The sequence below is a fragment of the Falco punctatus genome (genome assembly GCF_963210335.1).
Source record: "Falco punctatus genome assembly, chromosome: 8".
Taxonomy (NCBI): Eukaryota; Metazoa; Chordata; class Aves; order Falconiformes; family Falconidae; genus Falco; species Falco punctatus.
In genome coordinates, this window is record NC_137588.1 from 14,471,182 (window position 1) to 14,491,849 (window position 20,668).

The following is a 20,668-nucleotide window of genomic DNA, read 5'->3' on the forward strand; positions in this document are numbered from 1 at the left end:
TGTGCTTGGCAGGCACAGAATGCCCTGCTTTGAGGCCACATTTTGTCTGTAAGGATGGACTTGAAGTGAGTAGCAGATGGCTACTAAAACAGATTCCCTCCACTTAGAAAGTCATCTTGCACATGGAAGGTGTTTGAATTGGATCATGAGTATGTTTCTAGCATTTGTATTTGAAAATAAGCATTTGGAATTTAACCCACAGCCTACTGAAAACTGTGGGAGTCTTTCTGTTACTTTCAAAAGAGCTTTGGATCAGTTTACTGAAGAAAGAGAACTGATGATGCATGGAAGTCAAAACTCATTTTTCACATTGTATGACATGCTATGCTACATCTCCGAATAATATCACAAAACATAGTATGACAAGAGCAGGACTAAACAGATGGTATAGCAGATATTGGCTTATTTCTATATCTTAGGCAGCATCTGGGAACCAGCAGAGCCCGTAATTTGCTGACTATTAACATTAGTCTGGTATATTTGTGGGAAACCATTGCACACAGATTGGTTCATTTCCAGAGTATACAGGTAAAGAGATTCCTGAGTTGTTTCTACTTGGTTATGCATATTTGTTGCTTATCTTTGACCTTAATCAACCGTGAGTAACTCTTCTTCTCTGAAGGACAGGGAGAAAGAGTCTCTGAGGACAGGAGGATAACTGATAAATTCCTTTCTAGTTTCTAAAGCGTTGTGATTTTTTAAGTTTTTGTTTTGTTTTGTTTTGTTTTTGCCGGGAAGTTCTAGTTGTATGTGTAAAGTATCAGTTATAGGTCATGTTCAGAGGCCCTGACTTCCCTGTCAGGAAAACATCCTTTAGTGATGTGAAAGGAATGAGCTGAAATCATGTAAGGATATGGGATTTAGTCAAGCAGCTTGAGTGGGGTTACTAAGCCGAGATGTCAAAAGCCAGTTGCTCTGGTAAATTGCTTATCTTTGCAAGAGTCCCAGATGTTGATCTTGACAGAAAATTTGTTTAATGCTTGAAACAACGTGCATCCAAAACAATAACCTTGCTGTGCAGACTGACAAACTTTTCCTCGCAGAAGAGCATCTCTGATCAAGAAACTGTTTTGCCTGAAGAAATATTATTTCATTATGATCTTGGCTAAAAGTATGCACTGTGCATATCCTTTTTTCTGGTCCATGGATAGACGTGATTCCCAAAGAAGCAGGTGTGCTGTCTATGTTAAATATTATTATTACAACTTGTTGTGTCACTGGTCACAAGAAGACCATTTTCTTCACAAAGCTACTGAAAAAAAGCAAAAACAAAACCAAAAACGTTTTAATTTTTTTATTTTTTCAAAATTTTCCTTCAGAGTATTGTGAGTTTTGACCAAGTCCAAATCTTGTTTTTAGTCAAGCACTTAGTTTTTCTTTCTTTCCTTTCCCCCCCCCCACTCTATTTTAATGTGTGTTGGTTTTCTTTCACAGAGGCTTTCAATGATGTTCAGAGCTCCGTCTACAGAACAGCCCTAAAACTACGCTCAGTACAAAGTCTGTGCCGGTGTTAGTACCCGAAGAGAATCGTGTGCTTTGACAGGAAGAAGAATCTGTAAAAAAATTGTGTTGCTGTCACCATCAGTTATTATGCTACTTTGCTCTCTCATTTTCCACCTGAGAATCTCAGAATGCATCACAAACACTTAAGAGCTAGATAGTACTTCATATACAAAATGATGTTTTTCCCCCCTTTTGAATGTCAGTGGAAGTACATTAGTAAAATTCTAAAGGCATAGGAGAATCAAATTATTATTATTACAATCTGTAACACTGCTATGTAGACATCACTGGCAAAAATGAATCTTTATGTTATTCTCGTTAAACGTCAAATTCTCATGTGTTTCTTAGTAGCTGATCTATTGGACATAATCTTAGACCATCAAAAATGCACTGGCAGGCATTATTATTAATATTATAAGTACTAATTAGAACAACATAAAATATGATAGACCAGAAAACCCCTGGCTAGCACTCATTCTCCCTGCCTTTGAAGTGAGTGAGAACTTGGTGCAAGCAAAAATTATGGAGCAAGGCCCCAGTCACCCAGCTTGCTTTGAAATTACTGGACGTAGATTCCATATTGAGCCAAAAGGCATGGAAATCTTCAATTTTCTACCTGAAACAGTCTGTTGCTGAAAATGTACATTGCGAGTGAGGTCTTCAGGGTAGCACAGGAAAGATGACTAGTTTGTTGGTAATATTTTTTCATTTGGGCATGCTCGTCTGTGAATGTATTTAGTCTGATCTCAGCCCTGATATGGTAAATCTGCCTCATGCTATGTCTTATAGCACAGGAGTACCGATTCACACAGATACTCGTTTTCATTAGCTCTGTTGCCTAGTCTTCCATGTCTCCTCTAGGCACTCATAGCACCTATCCCAGCTACTCTACCTCTCCTTGAGCTCTGATGACTGGAATTGCACATGGGTTGTAAGACTGAAATTCACCAGTATCTCACACTGTTTTCCCCTCTATGCTGGCATGAGCATAGACGACATACTCTAGGTTCTCTGGTTCTTCAGCTGTCTACAAACTTTTGATCTACTACAATCTTTCTTTTCTGATATTAATACTAATTGATTGTGCCTGCGTGGTACTGAATGTGACCTTTAAGAAGCCATAGCGCTCTCTTCCCACTGGATATTAGTTATTCCATGGCACTTTTAAAATACAACCTGTTTGCCCCTTTCTTGGCCATAGTGCCTCCCTTCTCTTTGTGCATGAGGAAAAGGCTTACATCAAAGCACATATTGTTTTCACAGTCCCAGGTGAGCTTTTTTCTGAAGTACTGAATGGTATGTAGTTTATGCTATCTAGACATAGAATAGAAGTTGGGTCTATAATTTGGATGCAGTTAATCATGCTGTTTTCCTATATAATTTGGATGCAGTTAATAGTGCTATTCTCTTTCCCTCCTACCTATCCCAAAATCACATCCAGGGAATTTTAGTTGAGCTGTTCTATCTTTGTAGCCTCACAAGTTTTGCTACATCCACAAGCACAGCAAGACCTTTTCCAGATTGTTTCCTTTTTATGTTGCATACTGGTTTAGACTTCATTTTACAGGCTTGTCTTAGCTGGCTTCCATTCATGAAAAGGCAAGGAAAATCATTCATTTCTCTCATTTTTCCACAGTAGATTTGGTTGACGTTTCTCTGATTCAGCACATCATATCAAGTGAACAGAGCCAGAGGGAAAAACAGATTTCTCTGAAAGTGCAGCAGATCTCTGGGATGCTGATGAAACTGTTCCAAAGGGTGAGATTAGAAAAACCAGGCCAGGTAGATCCAAAAGCTGCTGAATTCACATTGAGCCTGCTAACTGCCATGTATGACAGGTGAGAGGAAGCAAAAATGTAAATCCATCAGAAAGAACTGCTAGACTAAGTCTATTTCTACCACTCTTTCACCGTTTCTGTATGAAACACTCCCATTTTGACAGTATTTTGCTTGGTATACACAATGGAAGTAGTTCAGCTATAGGAATATGAGGCACAGAGCTTTATCAGAGAAAGAATGGTCAAATGTTTCCCAAATTAACTGGATATCTGGATTTCTGACAGTCCATACTAACTTTTCTGTGAACAGCTTTACAGAGAGTAGCTCTTCTTTTGGCTTCCAAGGTATTTTGACACACTCTTGAAAAAGAATCCATATTTGCCTTTGAATGACAGTACCTATGCATAGGTCAAGAATTTGCCAGTTGCTTTTCATTATTCATTTTTCTCCAGCTTAAGAAGTTAATCATGCAATTATGAAACAAAACTATTGTCTCATAGCTATGATCCCTATAGATCATTATATTTGTGAATAGCAGATAGTTTATGGGATTAATAAGGAAGCAGCTCACAGAGTGTACTTTTCTCACACATTGTTTTGAATAATGAATTAATTCACTAAAGGCAGAATTGGTTTGTGGTTGTACCAGATTTGTAAGACAAAGGTTAAGTTCATTGTACAATTTATTCACCACAGGTGAAATTTATTCCCTTCTACATCAGAGCAAAGTTTTTTTTACTGAAAGTGAGATGTAAGTGGTCTCCAGGACTTTTTCTTGAATCACTGTTCATTAATAATTTGATCTGTACTGCTTGTGGTCCCATGTTGTGAAATTTTTTATACTTACAAAAATCAATTAAGGCTAGGAATAAACTGGTGTATGATGAAACCATGAGCCAGCAGTGTGCCCTTGGGGCCAAGAAGGCCGATGGCACCCTGGGGGGCATGAGGAGGAGCGAGGCCAGCAGGGCGAGGGAGCTGATCCTCCCCCTCTGCTCTGCCCTGGTGAGGCTCATCTGGAGCGCTGTGCCCGGTGCTGGGCTCCCCGGTTCAGGAGAGACAGGGAACTGCTGCAGAGGGGCCGGCGGAGGCTACAGAGATGGTGGGGGGAGTGGGGCATCTCCCTGGTGAGGAAAGGCTGAGGGAGCCGGGCCTGTTCAGCCTGGAGAAGAGAAGGCTGAGAGGGATCTTACCAATGTACACAAATATCTTAAGGGCGAGTGTCGGGGGGATGGGGCCGGGCTCTTTTCAGCAGTGCCCAGCGACAGGACAAGGGGCAACGGGCACAAACTGCAACACAAGAAGTTCTTTCTGAATATGAGGAAGACCTTAAGGGTGACAGCACTGGGACAGGCTGCCCGGAGAGGTTGTGGAGTCTCCTCTGGAAACATTCAAAACCCACCTGGATGTGACTCTGTGCAGCCTGCTGTAGATGAACCTGCTTTAGCAGGGGGTTGAACTAGATGATCTCCAGAGGTCCCTTCCAGTCCTGACCATTCTGTGAAACAAAGCAAGAAACATCAAAAGTATTTTATAATTTGTGTGCACTGGAGGGAAATAATTTAGAAGAATCTTCTTTACAGGACTATCCTTGTCTTTTTTCCTGGTTTCTTAGAACAGTGTGTCATTTTGTTCTTGATGTAATTTCTTTAAAAAATTTCACAAGTCTCTTCCCATGTATATAGGATAGAAAAAGCTTCTTATAATTTTCTTCTAATCGTGTTTTCTCTTTAGAGGGCCATTCTCCACTATCAACACTGGAATGTATTTCATGGCAAGAGCACATAAGGGCTTTTCCATGTTTGTGTGGTAGCTTACTTAAACTTACACAAAACATCATAAAGGGTTTTGATTGTATACTTTAGCTTCAATCTTGGAATTTTTTCTGTGAAAGTTCTGGAAAAACTAAATATATACATTCAAAATTTAGAAACTTTTGATCAGTAATTTCCCATGCAGCACATACTTTAGAGACCATATTGCAGCTTTATGTAGTATTGTCTGTAAAAATGCAGTTTATCTAAACTCTTGAAGACAATTTCATGTAATGGTATTCTGAAGTGCAATACTGCTTTGTAGAGGTGATATCTTAAATACTGAATTCCAGGATTTCCTGATTTATGGTTTCATGTCTGCCTTGTCTTCACATAAAGAAACATTCTTTCATTAGGTGCCTAGGTCACAAACTTGGGTTCCAAATTAAGCTACATTTTTTATGATCTAACGATCAAAACCAAAGTCCTGCCTCTGCATATATCCCTTTGATTAAATTGAGTTGCAGTGAAATTAAAGGGAATCATCCCAAGAGAAGCTCAGTGCAGATCTGGGGCCACAGTGAAGCTGCCTGATGATATAATACAATAACCAGATTCTAATCCTGCTTTCTCTTCCACATTTGGGAAAGCTTTCAACAAACAAAAAGCAGAATTTTTTAGGACACATATTGTAAATGTAAAATTATATTTTACTTGGAATGTGAGGTCTTTGAAGGAGATGCTGTCTTTTTGTTTTCTGATTGCATGGTACCTTGAACAGTTAACTCTGTAGTTATGTTTGGTGACAAAGGGTCCTAGACATAAAATATCACTAAAATGTGACATCAGTTATATACATATGAAAGGATACAAGTTTTGAAGTTGTCTTCCAACAGAGCAATCTTTTTTTTCTTTAGAGGTTTAAGTTTTTACATTCTTGGTGAACGTAGTGTAACTTACATTATTTTCCTAGATCTGGAACAGGTTATATCAAAACTAGATCTGCTGCAGCTGCCCTAATTGCCCTTTCAGGAAGCACTCTACTGGCTAAATACAGAGGTGGGAAATGTATGATTTTATACACTGCCTGAAATACTGAACATTGAGAAAAATCTCCATTGTAATTTTTTTACTTTAAGAGAGAATTCAGTTTTGCCACGCAAAAAGTAAATTATGTTGACTGCTTAGTTGTAGAGAAAGGCTGATGCAGAAGAAAACTTTTCTATCAATGTCTGTAACCATCTTTGCATAAAGAGTAAGCCTCAGAACAAGTCATAGTAAAGTTTAAGATAAGTAGAGCTTAAAAACGAAGACAAATTTCTATTTGTCTAGCAGAAAAGAACAGAAAACTCCTAGTTTTAAATTTCATTGGATTAGAAACAATTTTGTGTATTTGATCGAAGAAACTTTTAGAGCCCTTTTAACATTAGATAAAAATGCTTAAAGAACCAAGTATAGCAGATAACATAGTCCAGTGCAATGTGCAGCACAAAGATTTCTGCCTAAATTAAATGCTCAAAATGTAGAACAAATGGGCCACAAGTAGCATATTTGCCTCATGGTCTCCTGCTGCATATTGTATATTTCCTCCCAAATTACAATTTGGAATCAACAATTAATGATTTAAATAGGGCATATCTTGTATAAACTTATTTAAATATTTTTCTTAAAGCCTTGAAAATGAGCCCATTGTTTCCTTCATCCATGCCTGTCTTAACTACCAGGAATAAGGAATTGCCATAATTTCCTTACTTTCCTTCTCTTTCCCCTGCCTGTAGGAAGGAAGTATTGTCACAGCAGTCACCTGTTAGACAGTAAAGGGGAACTTTCTTGAGGGGTTTATTTGGTAGACTGCAATCATCATATAGATAATTTGAGAATAAGTAGCTAGAAGACATTTCAGGCTCTGCCAGAATTGCACTTTCTTTCCTCTGGTTGTTTTCAGCTTTCTTCCATTTTTATGCTGTCCATGATGGGAAGGTGGCCTTGATTACCCGTAGTGCCCTGAGAAGCCTACTAACAGACTTAAACCAGGTAATGCCACTGCAGTGCTGCTACACAACAGATCTTGTTGGGAGTATTCTAATCTAGAAGAAAAAAATACATGGCTGATACATTTTATGTTTGATTACGTTATGGGACTGAAGTTTGTAGGGCACTGTGTTGACACAGGCAGCCACCATGCAAAATAGGTAAAAGAATCAGATTCTGTAGCTTTTCTCAGTCAGAGTAACCACTTGCATCTCAGTGCCTCTGTGCATTCATTTTGCCTGAGCTTACAGGTCCTGGGAACAGCTGCATACATCTGTTACTAAAGCGACTTCAAGCTTCAGATGTCTGTACTCACTGGAATAGCTTGCACTTGCAAAAAAAAAAATGCCTAGCATACAAGTATTTCCAGCTGAACTGGTGCTAAAAATGAGATCTGAAAATGAATCCTGAGGTTCAAACCTAGTGTCCTTCAGCATTCTAATATGGCAACATAGTATGTTGATCCATTTCAGTAAGTGAGCTGGAAGTGAATCATTCTGTCACATACTGAACTATGAAACTGCATACTGATAGTATGAATATGAACAGGTTTTCTTCAGAACAGTACGTAAGATGGCATTTCTATAGATGCTTCACCATCTGTGTGCTGTCACCATCTCAGCAGAGCATGATGGGAACATCTGGGTTTTACTGAGGTGTTTCTGAGCCTTTCTTTTTGATGCAGATCCCAGCCATTGTGGGAGAAAGCTGCACTCTATCTTGTGTGGAAAATGCAACTCACAGCTGTTTCCATGGGGTGAGTGAAGTTATGATGTCCTGGGAAATTATTCTGAATGTTGCTAGTGTATTAAAATTGCAAGTGTGTCACCATATAACATCCACCAACATCTACATTTAAGGGGCAGGACTGATTATCAATCTCACAATATGGGAGGATCTATATTCATAAAAAAAGATGTTTAGTAAGATATTACTGAAGACTCTTGCATTTATTCCAAAACCTTTGGAACCCAGTAACATTTTACATGAATGGAAAATCTATGCTAGCAGAGTCCAATATCAGAGCTTTTTTTAGGAATTGTAGATGAGACACCAGTTCTTTTCAAGTAAATGGCTGAACTTGAGACATGTATTTTTTTCCAGGTTCTGAATTCAGGAATTGTTGAAGAAAAATTCTTGTCTTGGCTGAGATCAGAGCCTGCTGTTCTGCTGTGGCTCCCTACATGTTACAGATTATCAGCCACAGAAATGGTTTCTCACCAAGCTAGATGCAGAGTCTGCAAAATTTTCCCCATTACAGGCCTCAGGTGCGTCAATAATTACTGCAGTCTATAGCATCCACATAAATAGTTCTTACCATTGTTCGCATACCTTACAGGCTATAACTGCTGTATTAAGCAAAAAACTTTGGGCATAATCTAATTTGACAAGTAACACAAGGAGAGAGAGAACCATCACAGGCTAGTGCTCAAGCCTGCATTCTGCTTCTCTTTAGTTCGCTAACACAGACATGATTATGGAGACTTACTGAAAGTAAACTGGCAGTTCAGTGGTAAAGCCAATTAAACCCATGTAATTTCTTAGTTCTTTGCCCCATAATCAGGTGTATTAACTGGCTAGTTAAGTTATGCATCTTAGCATTTTAGTCATCTAGGTAATGGTATAAAATAGCTTAATGGTATAAAAAGAACACTCCACACTAACCATTACCTACTGACCAGAACACTCAGAAAAGCATTTTACTGTTACTCTGTTCTCACTAATAGTAAGCTTGCGGGTTTAGTTTTTTGCAGTTTTAGTTTTATGCTAAGTTGCAAATCCTACATCAATAATGTGGTGATGTTACAGTTACATGAGAGCAGCAAACAGAGATAAGCTGGTGCATAAGAATGTGTAATTGCATGTAATATATGCAGGTGTAACTACATTCTTAAAAATGGTGCTAGAAAAAGCATTTCTTCCTTCGATTGAATTTTGATGCAGCAAATAATATCAAAATCATTTGTGGATTCTGGAGAATAGTCCACTGTCATTTGGACAAAATAACTCTTGGATTCAGAGAATGCTGAGGAAAGTCATTATTCTAATCAAGATTCTCCGCATTTCAGAACCCAGGGATCTGGATTTCCAGTAATAAAGTGCACTTACACCAGGTTCTTACTTGTGGAAAAGTAACTTAATCCTTCTATTTTCCCTTGCAGGTATCGCTGTCTGAAGTGCCTCAATTTTGACCTTTGTCAAGTCTGCTTTTTCACTGGCCGTCTCACCAAACCCCATAAGAGGTCACATCCCATTGTGGAACACTGTGCTCAGGTAGAGTCCCGTGGTACTGGTTAATTTCCTTGTCCAGGTTCTTCATGGAGGCAAGTAGGCAGTAGACTCTTGAACTACATTGGTTATGAAATTACGTGTGTATTAGCCATAATGGCCATGACATATTAGCATTATTAATCTGGGAACAGTGAGTCAGGGAAAGGAAAAAAGGAGGCTTCTAACCTTAGGAGTGTTTTGTTCTGAAATAACTGCACAGAACCATGAAATGTCATAGTGCAAATCCTCTTCCCAAGGAGTTTTATGGCAAATTTGCCATTTGCAGATCATCTTTAAAACTGTGGAAAGGGCCCTCAGTGTGCCCCAGTGCTTCTTCCTCCCAATCCCAATGTGGACTCATTCAGAAATTAATTTACCCTAAAGCTGTACAACCTGCTTTGTTTGAGAGCTTTTCCACTTTATTGTAAACCTTTTGGACTCATTTGTCTCTGACAGTCAGAGATGCAGCACAGAGAGGTAGCATGGGCCCAACTAAGCTCACTTACTTGGGCTCCATTACAGGGGCAACCTGTGCTTTCATCACAGTAGTGGTGAAGTTCAGCACTAGGAATTTGTGTTTGGTAGATGAGCTTCTCCTTTGAGCAGGAGATTCCAGACCTTTCACACAGCAGCAGACAGGGATTTTTTTTTTTTTTTTTTTGTGAATCTGTATAACAGTCTCTTCTTCTGTTCCAGTATATGAGCTGAAAAGCACCCATGAAAGTTTCCCCCATGCCTCATGGTCTCCTTCCTGAAACCCTGCCCTTAACATGAAAGATACCTAGGTAGCCAAAACGAAGGGCAGGAGGGATCTAACAAGGCAGGAGATGATGCAACCTAGGTCAGGTTGGTCAGGTCAGCAAGATCACAGCACTTCCACACACAGCTTCTCACAACAACCAAATCAGATAAACAAAAGATAGCCTGAAAGAAAGGACAAACTGCCATTTGAAGATGCCCTCACAAGAGCTGATGATATGAAGGTAAAGAACAAGACACCCAAATAAGGAGACAAAAGATTGCAATCACTGCCAGCTCCCAAAGGAGCTAAAGGCACATCCAAAAACTAGCGTTTGGTCACACTAAGAGGAACCCAGAAGGCTTAAGGAGAACTGGCATCTCTTGTCTTCCGTGTCACTCTTAAGTCATCGTGGCCATACCATGTGTATACTTACACCTTGGTGTATGAATGCCGGAAAGACTACTTGGACACATGTATGTTAGCGCCTGTGAGTAAGCATGAATGAGTGAAAGCAGGTTTGTTTTAAAATGAAGTTGCCTTCTATACTATTGTCTGACATTGAGCTTTCCCACATTGTTTCTGGAATATTGCAATTGGATCGCTGAACTTAGTTTCCTTTATGAAGTCCCACTCTTAACACTAACCCTGTAAATACTACTTTTGCAGCCAAAATCTATACCAAAATTTAAAAGATAAGCTACTCACTATGACAGATACCATTTTTATATTTTTTATGTGGGACATAAAGCAATCAGTAGTAAGCCACTTTTCCCATATCTTCCACTCTTAGCAGATGCTGTTGGCTGGGTAAGTTTTCACGTTGTCTCTATGAGGGAGTGGGCTGTTGAGTGGGGATTTGAAATAATCAACACTGGTTTTCCTTACCACGCTGACACCTTGTGGTAATGTTATTATAATGTTATTACCACGATGAGGAATGACTAGGAGTCATGCTGTATGTTTTCTTTGTGTTTTCCTGTTCAGTCTGTTGGGGCTCACGCCACGTTGTGCAGAAGTCACTTCCTGGGACAGAATTGGTTTGTGTCCTCCTATAATACAGCTACTGAGCTTAGTTATACCCAAGTCTGACACTGCCATGACAAATGGGAGTGTGGTTTTTACTGTGTTGTGTGAGAGGAGGATGTGAGGCACAGGAGGCTATATCTATTAGCACTTCATACAAGTATAAAGGTACTTCTTCCCATTGATCAAGAGGCAACTTAGATACTAGGCAGGTAGTACTGCTGTGACTGTGAGCTTAATCACTGTAACTGCCAAAATCCTGCATTAGGCATTTCCAGACTGCCTGAATTTGGCCCAGGCAGAGTGTTTTGCTTTCCTAACAGAACTGGAGCCACTCTTGCCTGTGGTCATGCATCATCACCCACCTCAGCTCCTCTTCTAGGGCTCAGACAGCAGCCATGGGCCTCTTCAGTTGTTGAGCAGGTGAACCTTTGTGTTCTAATGTCTTGCTTTTGCCTCAGACCGTGTCTACTTGTGGGAAGCACCTGTCTGAAAATTCAATCCCTTCTTTATTATCCCTCATTCCAATAGGTGTCAGCAAAGGCGAATGCAAAGCACTTTCTCCGCACCATCAGGAACAACCTATTTCAAGAGCGCTGCAGAAGAAAGGAAGCTCAGAGAAGGAGGGCTCTAGAGACAGTGGAGGAGAGGCATTTCCCTACTCACAAAAAGACTTTGTGAGTTTCTGTTTCAAATAAGTTTATAATCTCTGAATAATGTGTCAGACTGTGGGATACTGCTTGATTATATCCTTTGAGTAAGTGATTTTGTTATGACAGGCACCATGCCACAGCTTTTCCATTAAAAAGGGAAAGCATAAATGGGGAGTTGCTACACATTGTTCTGTAGCTTAACCGTGATTACCATGCTGACAACCTAATGACCAGTTGTCTTTTAAAATATAACATGCTTGTGTCTTCCTTCCCTCCTTCCTTATGTCATTTCTTTCTCTCCATGCCATTTCTTATGCGCAGTCTAGGGTCAAGCACTGCAAATATTTAGTACCTGTCACAACTGCATGGATTTTTAGGCACCTCCTCTGACAAATGTGTTGAAAATTAACTGTGAATACTTTCCACATGTGATCCACAGTGTGTTCACTGACAGACATGCTGCTCAAGTCCCACTGAATTGCAATCCTGTGGGATTACTCACAAGAGTGAGTAGCTGATCTCACCATTCCAGTTCTTTCAGATCATTTCTGTTTTGTGTGCTTATATTTAACATGTATTTCATGTTAATGTAATCAATAATGTAAATCATTATTGTATTTCCACTGATCACAGTGATTAATAGTGAGCATTGCAGGTCATGTCATGATTGTTCCCTATAGCTTCTCTTTCCTTGCTCTGAGATTTTGGTTGATATTTAGGTGTAGAAACTGAAAGGAATGATTATACAAGAGAAGCACTACAAAAATACAAAGGGTGAGATTCCTTCCTAGTTGTGTAAAGACCTAGCAAGTCACACCTTACATGTGTTCTCCAAATGAGGCTTCAGTGGGACTGAAATAGGGAAAAAATGGTCATTTCTCCCTAAAAGAATCAATTTCTTCCTTGAAAGGAAGAAGGAGGAGAAAAATCTGTTTATAAATCTTGATTGTACTACACTGCTAGGTAAGTACATTGCTATTGGATACCTATTTTTTATATACAGTTAAGACCAATGGATGATAGTTACAGTGATTTTCATGGAGAATATCATTGTAGTGTTTGTTTTTTAGAACGTTGTCAAATGCAAAACATTTTCCATTGCTAGTATTTCTCCACTTCTATTCAGCAACAAAAAATATTTCTTCCATTTGAATGTCTTTAATCCTTCTGTGAGCAGTCAAGATTTGTCTGTAATTCTGTGGGATTTTGCTTACCTAATTCTTGGGTAGCAATGAGAGAAAGAAGAATGTGGGGATGCTGTACAGGTGTCACAATGGGACTGGTAGGTATCTGGGCTTTTCCTAGCATAGAATGGACTGAACAGCAGGGTATCTGGCCCTTTGCTATCTTTTTGTAGTTGAATTTCTGAATATATTTAGCTCTTGGCTAAAGGAAGCAAAAAAAGAAAAGCAGCAAATTGTACTAATACTAAATAGGTGGAAAGAAGAACCTGTTGTTGAAATTCTGTTGAAAGAGTGGAATTTGTTTTCAGGAATCTCATGCCTTCAGCCAAAATATGCCAGCAGGCATAGCCAAACCATAGTTCTTGCTTAGTCAATAGCACAGCTCTCTGTCTACTTACAGTGCATTAGTTTTACTTTGATCTTTCTGGTACAAAAGCCATGTAAGGCGTGATCCTTTCTCTACTCATTATTTCTCTGTTGGTATACAGTCTCCCTGCAGAACTCAGTGCTTCACCACTACCTGGCCCTGAAAACCTTTCTTTCCCAGTGGACAGACCTGTCCTGGAGTCACCCAAGTTCATATCTGGAAACAGGATTGTAATGCAGAGGGGTGAGAATAACAGCAAGACACCAGAGCAAAGCAAGACAAAAGCCCAGGTGAGCAAAACATGAAGCTGTAATAGTGCTAAAGCTGTGAAGAAGACCTACCAAGTTAACTATCTACTTGCCTTCTAATTACCACTGAAAAAGAAATTTAATGGGCAGCTTCACCTTCCTGTTAATTTCTCACTTACGGAAAAAATGTGGAATCTGAAAACTTAGTGAAGCTTGAGTTCAATACTCTCCCAAGATTAGTGACTAACTCCTGGACTTCCATAACCTTCAGAAGCCTCTGTACAAATATTTGCTCTGTTACTTTTTTCCCCAAAAGTTGTCTTAGAGTAGCACATTAAAGACTAGCTAAGTCTGGAGTCCCTGGAGTCCTCTCTATTCTGACAGTAAAAGATGCCATCATGTCCTCCTACTGCAAGCAAATGTCAAGGAAGGATGCCGTATTTCTTATTAGACTCGGGCCATTTTTGTCACCATGGCAATAGCAAGAGGACAGAATGGGCCCTTCTCAAGGATAAACACGAAGTAGTGTCCTTTTCAACTAAAATAGCTCATACATAAAAGCTCTCCACTAAACCATTTCCAGGTTCCCTTGTATAGAAACAATGCTAGAGGAGTGGGTAGGACAGTGTAGATAAAAATAACTGCATAGCAGTTTTTTATTTCTATATTTATTTGAGAGGTTGGTAGATCTGCACATACTTGGAATACAGGGAACACTGGGTTGTGTTCAAACCAGTTTGTGTCATCCACTCATCTTGTTCTTCTCAGAAGCCAAGGGTGCAGTAACTGAGAACTAGGCTGTGCATGTCAGGTCACTTCTTTGGCTGCTACTTCTGTGCTGCCCTTTGGAAGACCTATCTTTTAGGACTCTGATGCCCAGCTCAAGGTATCAGTGCCAGCCAGCACATATCTGCAGAAGTTGTGAACAACCATTGCTTAAGCAGATAATTTTGATGGCTGGCATTTGTCATTTTAGAAGACAGCGAGATGGGACTTGCATCCCTGTAGTAGGATTCTGTCACACGCATTGCTCTCTTGTTCTTTTTCTCTCTGGGCTGAGAATTATTTTTGAGCAGTTTTGTACTGATTTCCAACATCTTATAGTGCAGATTATTTCAATGTTGATTAAAAGGGTGCAGAGTGTAAGTCCAGTGATCGCTTTTAGTAGAATCCATGAGCTTGGAGGTCCTGGGGATCCAGCTCTCAATCTCGTACTTTCCTGGCAGCCCTTATTCCAGCCCAGTTTATACCATGCCTCTAAAGCAAGTACCTGGGAAGTGTTTATCTGCCTGACTTCTGGGCTACTGTCCCCTGTGTGGCCCAGAGACTGCTGCTTTCATACAAAGACCAGGAGTTTCTCTTCTTTCTTCTATATCCAGTCTCTCCCTCCATCTCCTTGTCCCAAAGCAGTTGTGTGACTTGGGAGAGACTGTTCCCAAATCAGAATATTCAATTTTGCAGGAATTCCAGGGAATAAGGTTTTTGTTCTAATTTAAAACAAAATAATTCTCATACACTTAGAATTTGTCATAGGACAAAGAATTTGTGCTGTAGAGTAAATTTTCCAGTCCATTCTAGCAGCCATCAGGAATATTTTAATGGATCAGTTGACTGCAGTTACATTAAAAAAGTTAACTAGTAACTCTGTAAAACAGACCAAATCCCAAATTTGCCATGCTCTCTTACAGCAAAATTTGCTTAGAAAATGAAATGTTATTGCTGATAAAGTTATGAACAGATACTTTTCTCTCTTTTATTATAGGCCATAGCCTCTTTTGAAGCAGATGTTTTAAAAATGCATGAATCCATCAAAAGCATTCACAGTGAGAGCAGGTAGGTAAATGCAGGTAGTAAAATGGCTGAAGACTGGTGGGTAATGCTGCTCAGCTGGAGAGTTAGAAGAGAAATTATCTTTCCATACTTTAGAGATTTAGAGATTTTAAAAAACATATCCTATCAAATGGGGATGAATGATTAAAAACTCAGCAACAAAGTTGTAAATGGACATCACAGGAAAAATAATTTCTGGCAAAGCACAACATTTTGATTTTTTTTCATCAGCATTTCTGTAATTGTTAGTTTACATTTCTAAAGGAAATTTTTAAGGGAAAAAATGTATTGCATAAAAATATCAGAGTAGCACAGTTTTTAATTTTTTTCTGTGAATAAGGCTTAAACAAAACAAATTCATAATTCACATATAGTTTTTAAATCAAAGTAGGATATCTTTCAAAAAAATATGCTAAGTCACATAGAGATTACGAGGCTTAATACAATAACTATTGGTAAAAATTCCATGACTTAGATTATTGCAGAAGTCCCTTCTGATATTCAGACCTTTGACATGATAAAAGTATTAATTCCTAAACTACAGATTTCTTGGGTGGTTTGCTTGCTTGTTGGGCAGGTGGATACTGGTGTATGGGCAACAATGCTTACCTTTTTCTTTCACTTTTGCTTTCCCCTCCTTCATCTTTGTAGGTATATATGAATGTGCTGTAGATATAATCATCTCTGTGACCACTGAAACCAATGGAATTACAGCAAAGTGTAGAATTTGATCCTGAATCTACTCCTTTTATTTCCTTCAGTATGTTCGGTTCCCTCTGTTCCTGTTTTGTTTTGTTTCATTCTAATAAGTCAATGTATAATTGCTGCTCCGAATTCACATAAGGGCACACCAAGATTAGAGCAAAACAACTGCAGTTTCATTGTAAGTCTGCATCCTTACCTCACTCTCTGTTCTCAAATGGGAAAACATAGAGATATGGCAAAGATCTTCAGCTTTCGTTTAGATCAGCCATAGTTGAGAGGGTATCTGGCAAGCCTGCTCCTGAAATACTGCATCACCCTCTGACCCAGAGCTTATCATATAACTGGGTGAATGAATCACACTACTCATGGGAAACTCTTTGTTCTTATTTGTAGATCAACATCCAGCATTTTTGTGCCTATTCACAGAACTGGGCTCTGAGTTACTTGAAGGTAGTCAGCATTTTACTGTAAAGACCCCTTAAATGCTGTTATAAGGGACCACTGTAACATTATTTTTAATTTTAAAATATCTGACTTGCTGTCCCACTTGGACAAATCTTGCATAATTCCAGTGAAACTGATGGGGCTTTTGTCTGTGAGCCAATGCATACCCAAAATAAAGTGAATCAGATTAAATTCTGGATGTAACTAAGCAAGGGAGTTAGCTATTTCAGCTGTGTGATATGAAGCAGTTGGTTTATTACTGTAGCATAAACAAACTTTTCAGTCTGTCTCCACCTCAGCCAAGGGGAAGACAAAACTGTATTTCTACCCTGACTTTTTAGAAAAGTCCCAACTCTAGAACAGAGATATGGGTGGTATTTTTGTCATACTGTGCCCTGAATAGGTAATTTCTAGATCTTTTCTGGTGTGTGTGGGAGGGTGGTACTTCTAATTGCAAAAACCACAGTATCTTTTCAAGAACAAGTGGCCTGTGCAGAAACTACTGGTATCATCAAACAAGCTGCACAGAATACCGGGAGCAAGAAGGAACTCAATAAAAGGGGCAGAGGCTCCTTTTAGTCCTTTGTTGCCCAGGGGGAGGTGGTGGAATCTTTTGCAGGTCAAGGAATTGCCGTAAGTAGTTTGTGTCTAACAGAGGGACTGCTATAATGTCTTTCCTGTTGCAGCCACCTTTGTGTGAAAGGTAAAACCCCTAGATGCAAGGCTCAGCCCTGGCCACAGTTCCACTCAGCTCATATCTTTCCTCATCTAGAACATTCTTGTTCTTATTAGCTCAACAGATACAGCCCAGTTCCTGAAATACGGGCCTCTAACACCAGTGAGAGCTGACAAAAATTTCCTGAACTGATGAAGAGGAGAAAGGTTTTGCTATAATGTTTGCTCTTTTCCATAACTGCATATATTTGTATATGTGTGATCTAGCAAAATTCCCACCCTCCCGTGTCCCTGGCAGGTACATGAAGAAGCAGTTCAACAAGTGGAAGGACAAAATGCAATTTCTTCACAACCGCCAGGAAGAAAAAAGCTGCAAAATAGAGGCAAAGCTCCAAAGCCTGAGAGCAAGTCATGAAAACCTGCAAATGAAGCTGCAGCAGATGAAACAAGAAGTAAAGATATAGTGATAAATATACCAAGATTCTTCACAGCTATAGGCAATTGCTGAACACTAACTATTCCTTTTCCTGTAGACCAGCAGTCTTAATGCTATTTTCTGCACCTTCTGCTTGTCTGCTCAGTTGTCTTAGGTTCTTGTCTTCAGAGAAGGCAGATAGGCTCTTTGCAGCAGTGATTTTCTTGTCATTCTGTATATATTTAGCATCTAGCACAGATATTCATGTCTGGGATGTTCAGATACTACTGCAATGAAAATAATGAGCAGGTATTCCAATAAGAGTGAGAAAATTATTTCCAACAGAGCTGGATACTTCATTGCAGTCTTTTCTTTAGAGAACAATCCTGTGTTGGCATTGAATAATAAAACACTCTTTTGTTATTCCTAATCGCTGTCTTGTACTGGGATGTAAGACAGACCTCTTACAGAAAATATTTCATTTCTTTTCAGTGGTATTGAAGTATCTCTGAGGTTCTGAAAAAAACCCTTATTCACTCATACGAATGCATGCCTATTACAACCTAAAGCATTTTTGTAGTATTTTCTGCAAAGCTGTTTTTAAAGTCTTTTTCAGGTGTGGTCAGACATAAGAGAAAAGCCAGACACATCTGCAATGCACAGTTGGTCACTTTGAAATCACTTGCACATGATGTCCAGTATGACCTGGCATGTCATCCAATCCAGTCCTGTCACAGGCCTGTCCACAGCACAGGACTGGTTGCGTACATGCAGACAGTTAAGTGTCCAGCGCATGCGCAGTCAGCTCAGTGCATCCCAGTTACATCAGATTCTGTGTTCATGCAATGGATGGTATTTGCCATCATAGTTCTGTCTAGAAAATTCCAAGTACAATTGTGACACTGACAGCCAACCTTGTTTTGGAATTTCAAATGTTAACAGGTGTGAGGTGTTTGATATGTGTTTAGTATACACTTTCCCCCCCCCCCCTTAGTTTCATTGTTTTTAGAAAATTTTCCTGCAAATTTACTCTCAGAACATCATTATTCAATGGCATTAAAGCATATAATGTCTTCAGATTGGAGCTGTGGAAAACTGGCCAAACTCAAACACAAAGTTCTGTTTTATTGCAGGAAAATATTTGTGAAAAGAATTGGTTTAGTTCACTGGAAATTAAAAAAAATATTATTCTGACCCCAAATTATTTTTCTACCTATTTTACTACTACCAGAAAACCAAAATATCAGTTATTTTCACAACATAGTTTCTGGTTTTTGTCTATTGCAGACAATGTTACAGTCATCAGAGCATCCTTTTGCACAGTGTCAGAATATGATGCCAAGAAATCCACATATCCTGCTGGAAAGGAGAATGCAAGGTGGATTAAATCCTGCTCAAATAAGATCTACTTCCAGAACATGTGTGGACTGGAAATCTTTGAATCCTCCCAGCTCTGCTGATAGAATGCAGCTTGTACAGATGCCTGTGGTTCCCACTGCAGTGGACTTTATGTTCTCAGAAGACCCACTGGAGTCAGTGTCCCTGCAGAATGACAGATTTTATATGGGACAGTATAAAAAAGCAAAAGAGAATCAAACATACCTGCCTGAATCGACAGAAAATTCCCTCAGTGGCATCGTGAGGAATAAAGTTCTTACCCCCACTGCAGTGCAGGTATCACCTGATGAGAATGAAGTCAGTGAGGAAGTGCAACTGCAGCAGCTAGTGATGAAACTGAAGAATGCATTGTCTCTCCAAGCCCAACCAGGTATATATAAGTTCTCCCAGTTATCTAGACTGTCATCTCCACTTCATCCAGTTTACTCTGTAATATTGTTCATAATCATTTTATCCTCAGAGGAAACTTGGAACTTGCCTTTGCCATTGTAGAAGTACAGCTCTACACTTTAAGGTAGAACATATTCCTGTAAGGTGGAATATAGCCCCTAATACTGGGCTAATTTGAAATGGGATGAGTCAAAGCACGTAAGAGGAAATCAGTCTCAGCGGTCAATTAAGGAGCAAACCTATTCTGGTGAGGGCACTGGAGGTCTTTACTGTTGCCACTTCTGTGACATTGTAACTATGACTCTAGTCCCAGGCAGGCTTCCATGAGTACAAAATCCCTTTGTAATCAATGGTCTTACACGGCAGAGTTTTGTTCAACACACAGGATGCCTGACTTTTGATAATGAGCATGCAATAAGGAGAATGACAGAAAAAGCTGCTGTTTCTACAGAGTTACCTTAATTTAGAGATTTATAAAGAGTTTTTTAGGACTCTGGCAGCATTCAAATGCTCTAAAAGACTTTAAATCTGTTCTGCTTTTCAGCTCAACAGTCTGTTTTGCAACAGGAATTCTTCTCTACAGCTGAACGTGTTTGCAGTTCCTTTTCTGACCTCATCAACCAAGTAACTTCACCAGCTTGTAAATGATGGAAAAGACCATTCTCCTTACAGCTTCACTGAACTATTGAAGGTAATTGATGCTATGTCAGACTCTTTAAAGTGTCTCAGGTGTTGCACTGTAATAAATAAGCCAGCATAACAGATTTCTGCATTTACTGACTTCACCAGGAACCGTAAATCGTGTTAGAGAACCATGTTCCTTTTGTATTGGTGGTTTCCAGCTGCTGTGCAGTAGATGTTGGCCCAGCTGATAAAAATCAGCATGTCTTCAATACTGTTACACTGGCTTTCACAACGGCCCTCTCTTCTTACTGCTGTGTAATTGGTAGGTCCTTGTGTTTCAGAAACATTGTTTTTTTATGAGAGTTGGCTTGAGTCAGCTGTTTTCAGTGATGTATTTACTATCACATCGTTGTTTCTTAGACTAAAAGAGACTTTAGTCAGACTTCTCAATGCTTGATATTTACATATTCATATTTTTCTGAACTACTAAATTCATATTTAAAGATGCTTTGAACATTTAAAGGCTTTAGAAGAGCCTTTCCATTATCGATTAACTTATATATTAGTATAGAATGATTAAGAAGAATGTAATGTTTAGTATAGAATGGTTATTAAGAATGTAATTTTGCCTG

At 39.3% G+C, this 20,668-nt stretch overlaps 1 protein-coding gene across 5 annotated transcripts in view; it reads left to right on the forward strand.

The window, feature by feature from the left end:
- The window catches only part of DYTN (dystrotelin), an 86,003-nt gene that overhangs the window by 1,224 nt on the left and 64,111 nt on the right, over positions 1-20,668 (forward strand). For 3 of the 5 annotated variants that reach the window (XM_080400184.1, XM_080400185.1, XM_080400186.1), the window contains exons 3-16: positions 1,435-1,509; positions 3,140-3,341; positions 6,010-6,095; positions 6,982-7,070; positions 7,753-7,824; positions 8,172-8,335; positions 9,230-9,341; positions 11,635-11,780; positions 13,429-13,597; positions 15,318-15,388; positions 17,508-17,661; positions 18,231-18,401; positions 18,912-19,392; positions 19,957-20,103. In XM_080400184.1, the coding sequence (XP_080256310.1) occupies positions 1,435-1,509; positions 3,140-3,341; positions 6,010-6,095; positions 6,982-7,070; positions 7,753-7,824; positions 8,172-8,335; positions 9,230-9,341; positions 11,635-11,780; positions 13,429-13,597; positions 15,318-15,388; positions 17,508-17,661; positions 18,231-18,401; positions 18,912-19,392; positions 19,957-20,060 (2,096 nt within the window). In that variant the 3' untranslated portion in view covers positions 20,061-20,103. Of the gene's footprint in view, positions 1-1,434; positions 1,510-3,139; positions 3,342-6,009; positions 6,096-6,981; positions 7,071-7,752; positions 7,825-8,171; positions 8,336-9,229; positions 9,342-11,634; positions 11,781-13,428; positions 13,598-15,317; positions 15,389-17,507; positions 17,662-18,230; positions 18,402-18,911; positions 20,104-20,668 lie in introns of those variants that run through there. The other 2 variants (XM_080400183.1, XM_080400187.1) reach the window with 2 other exon arrangements.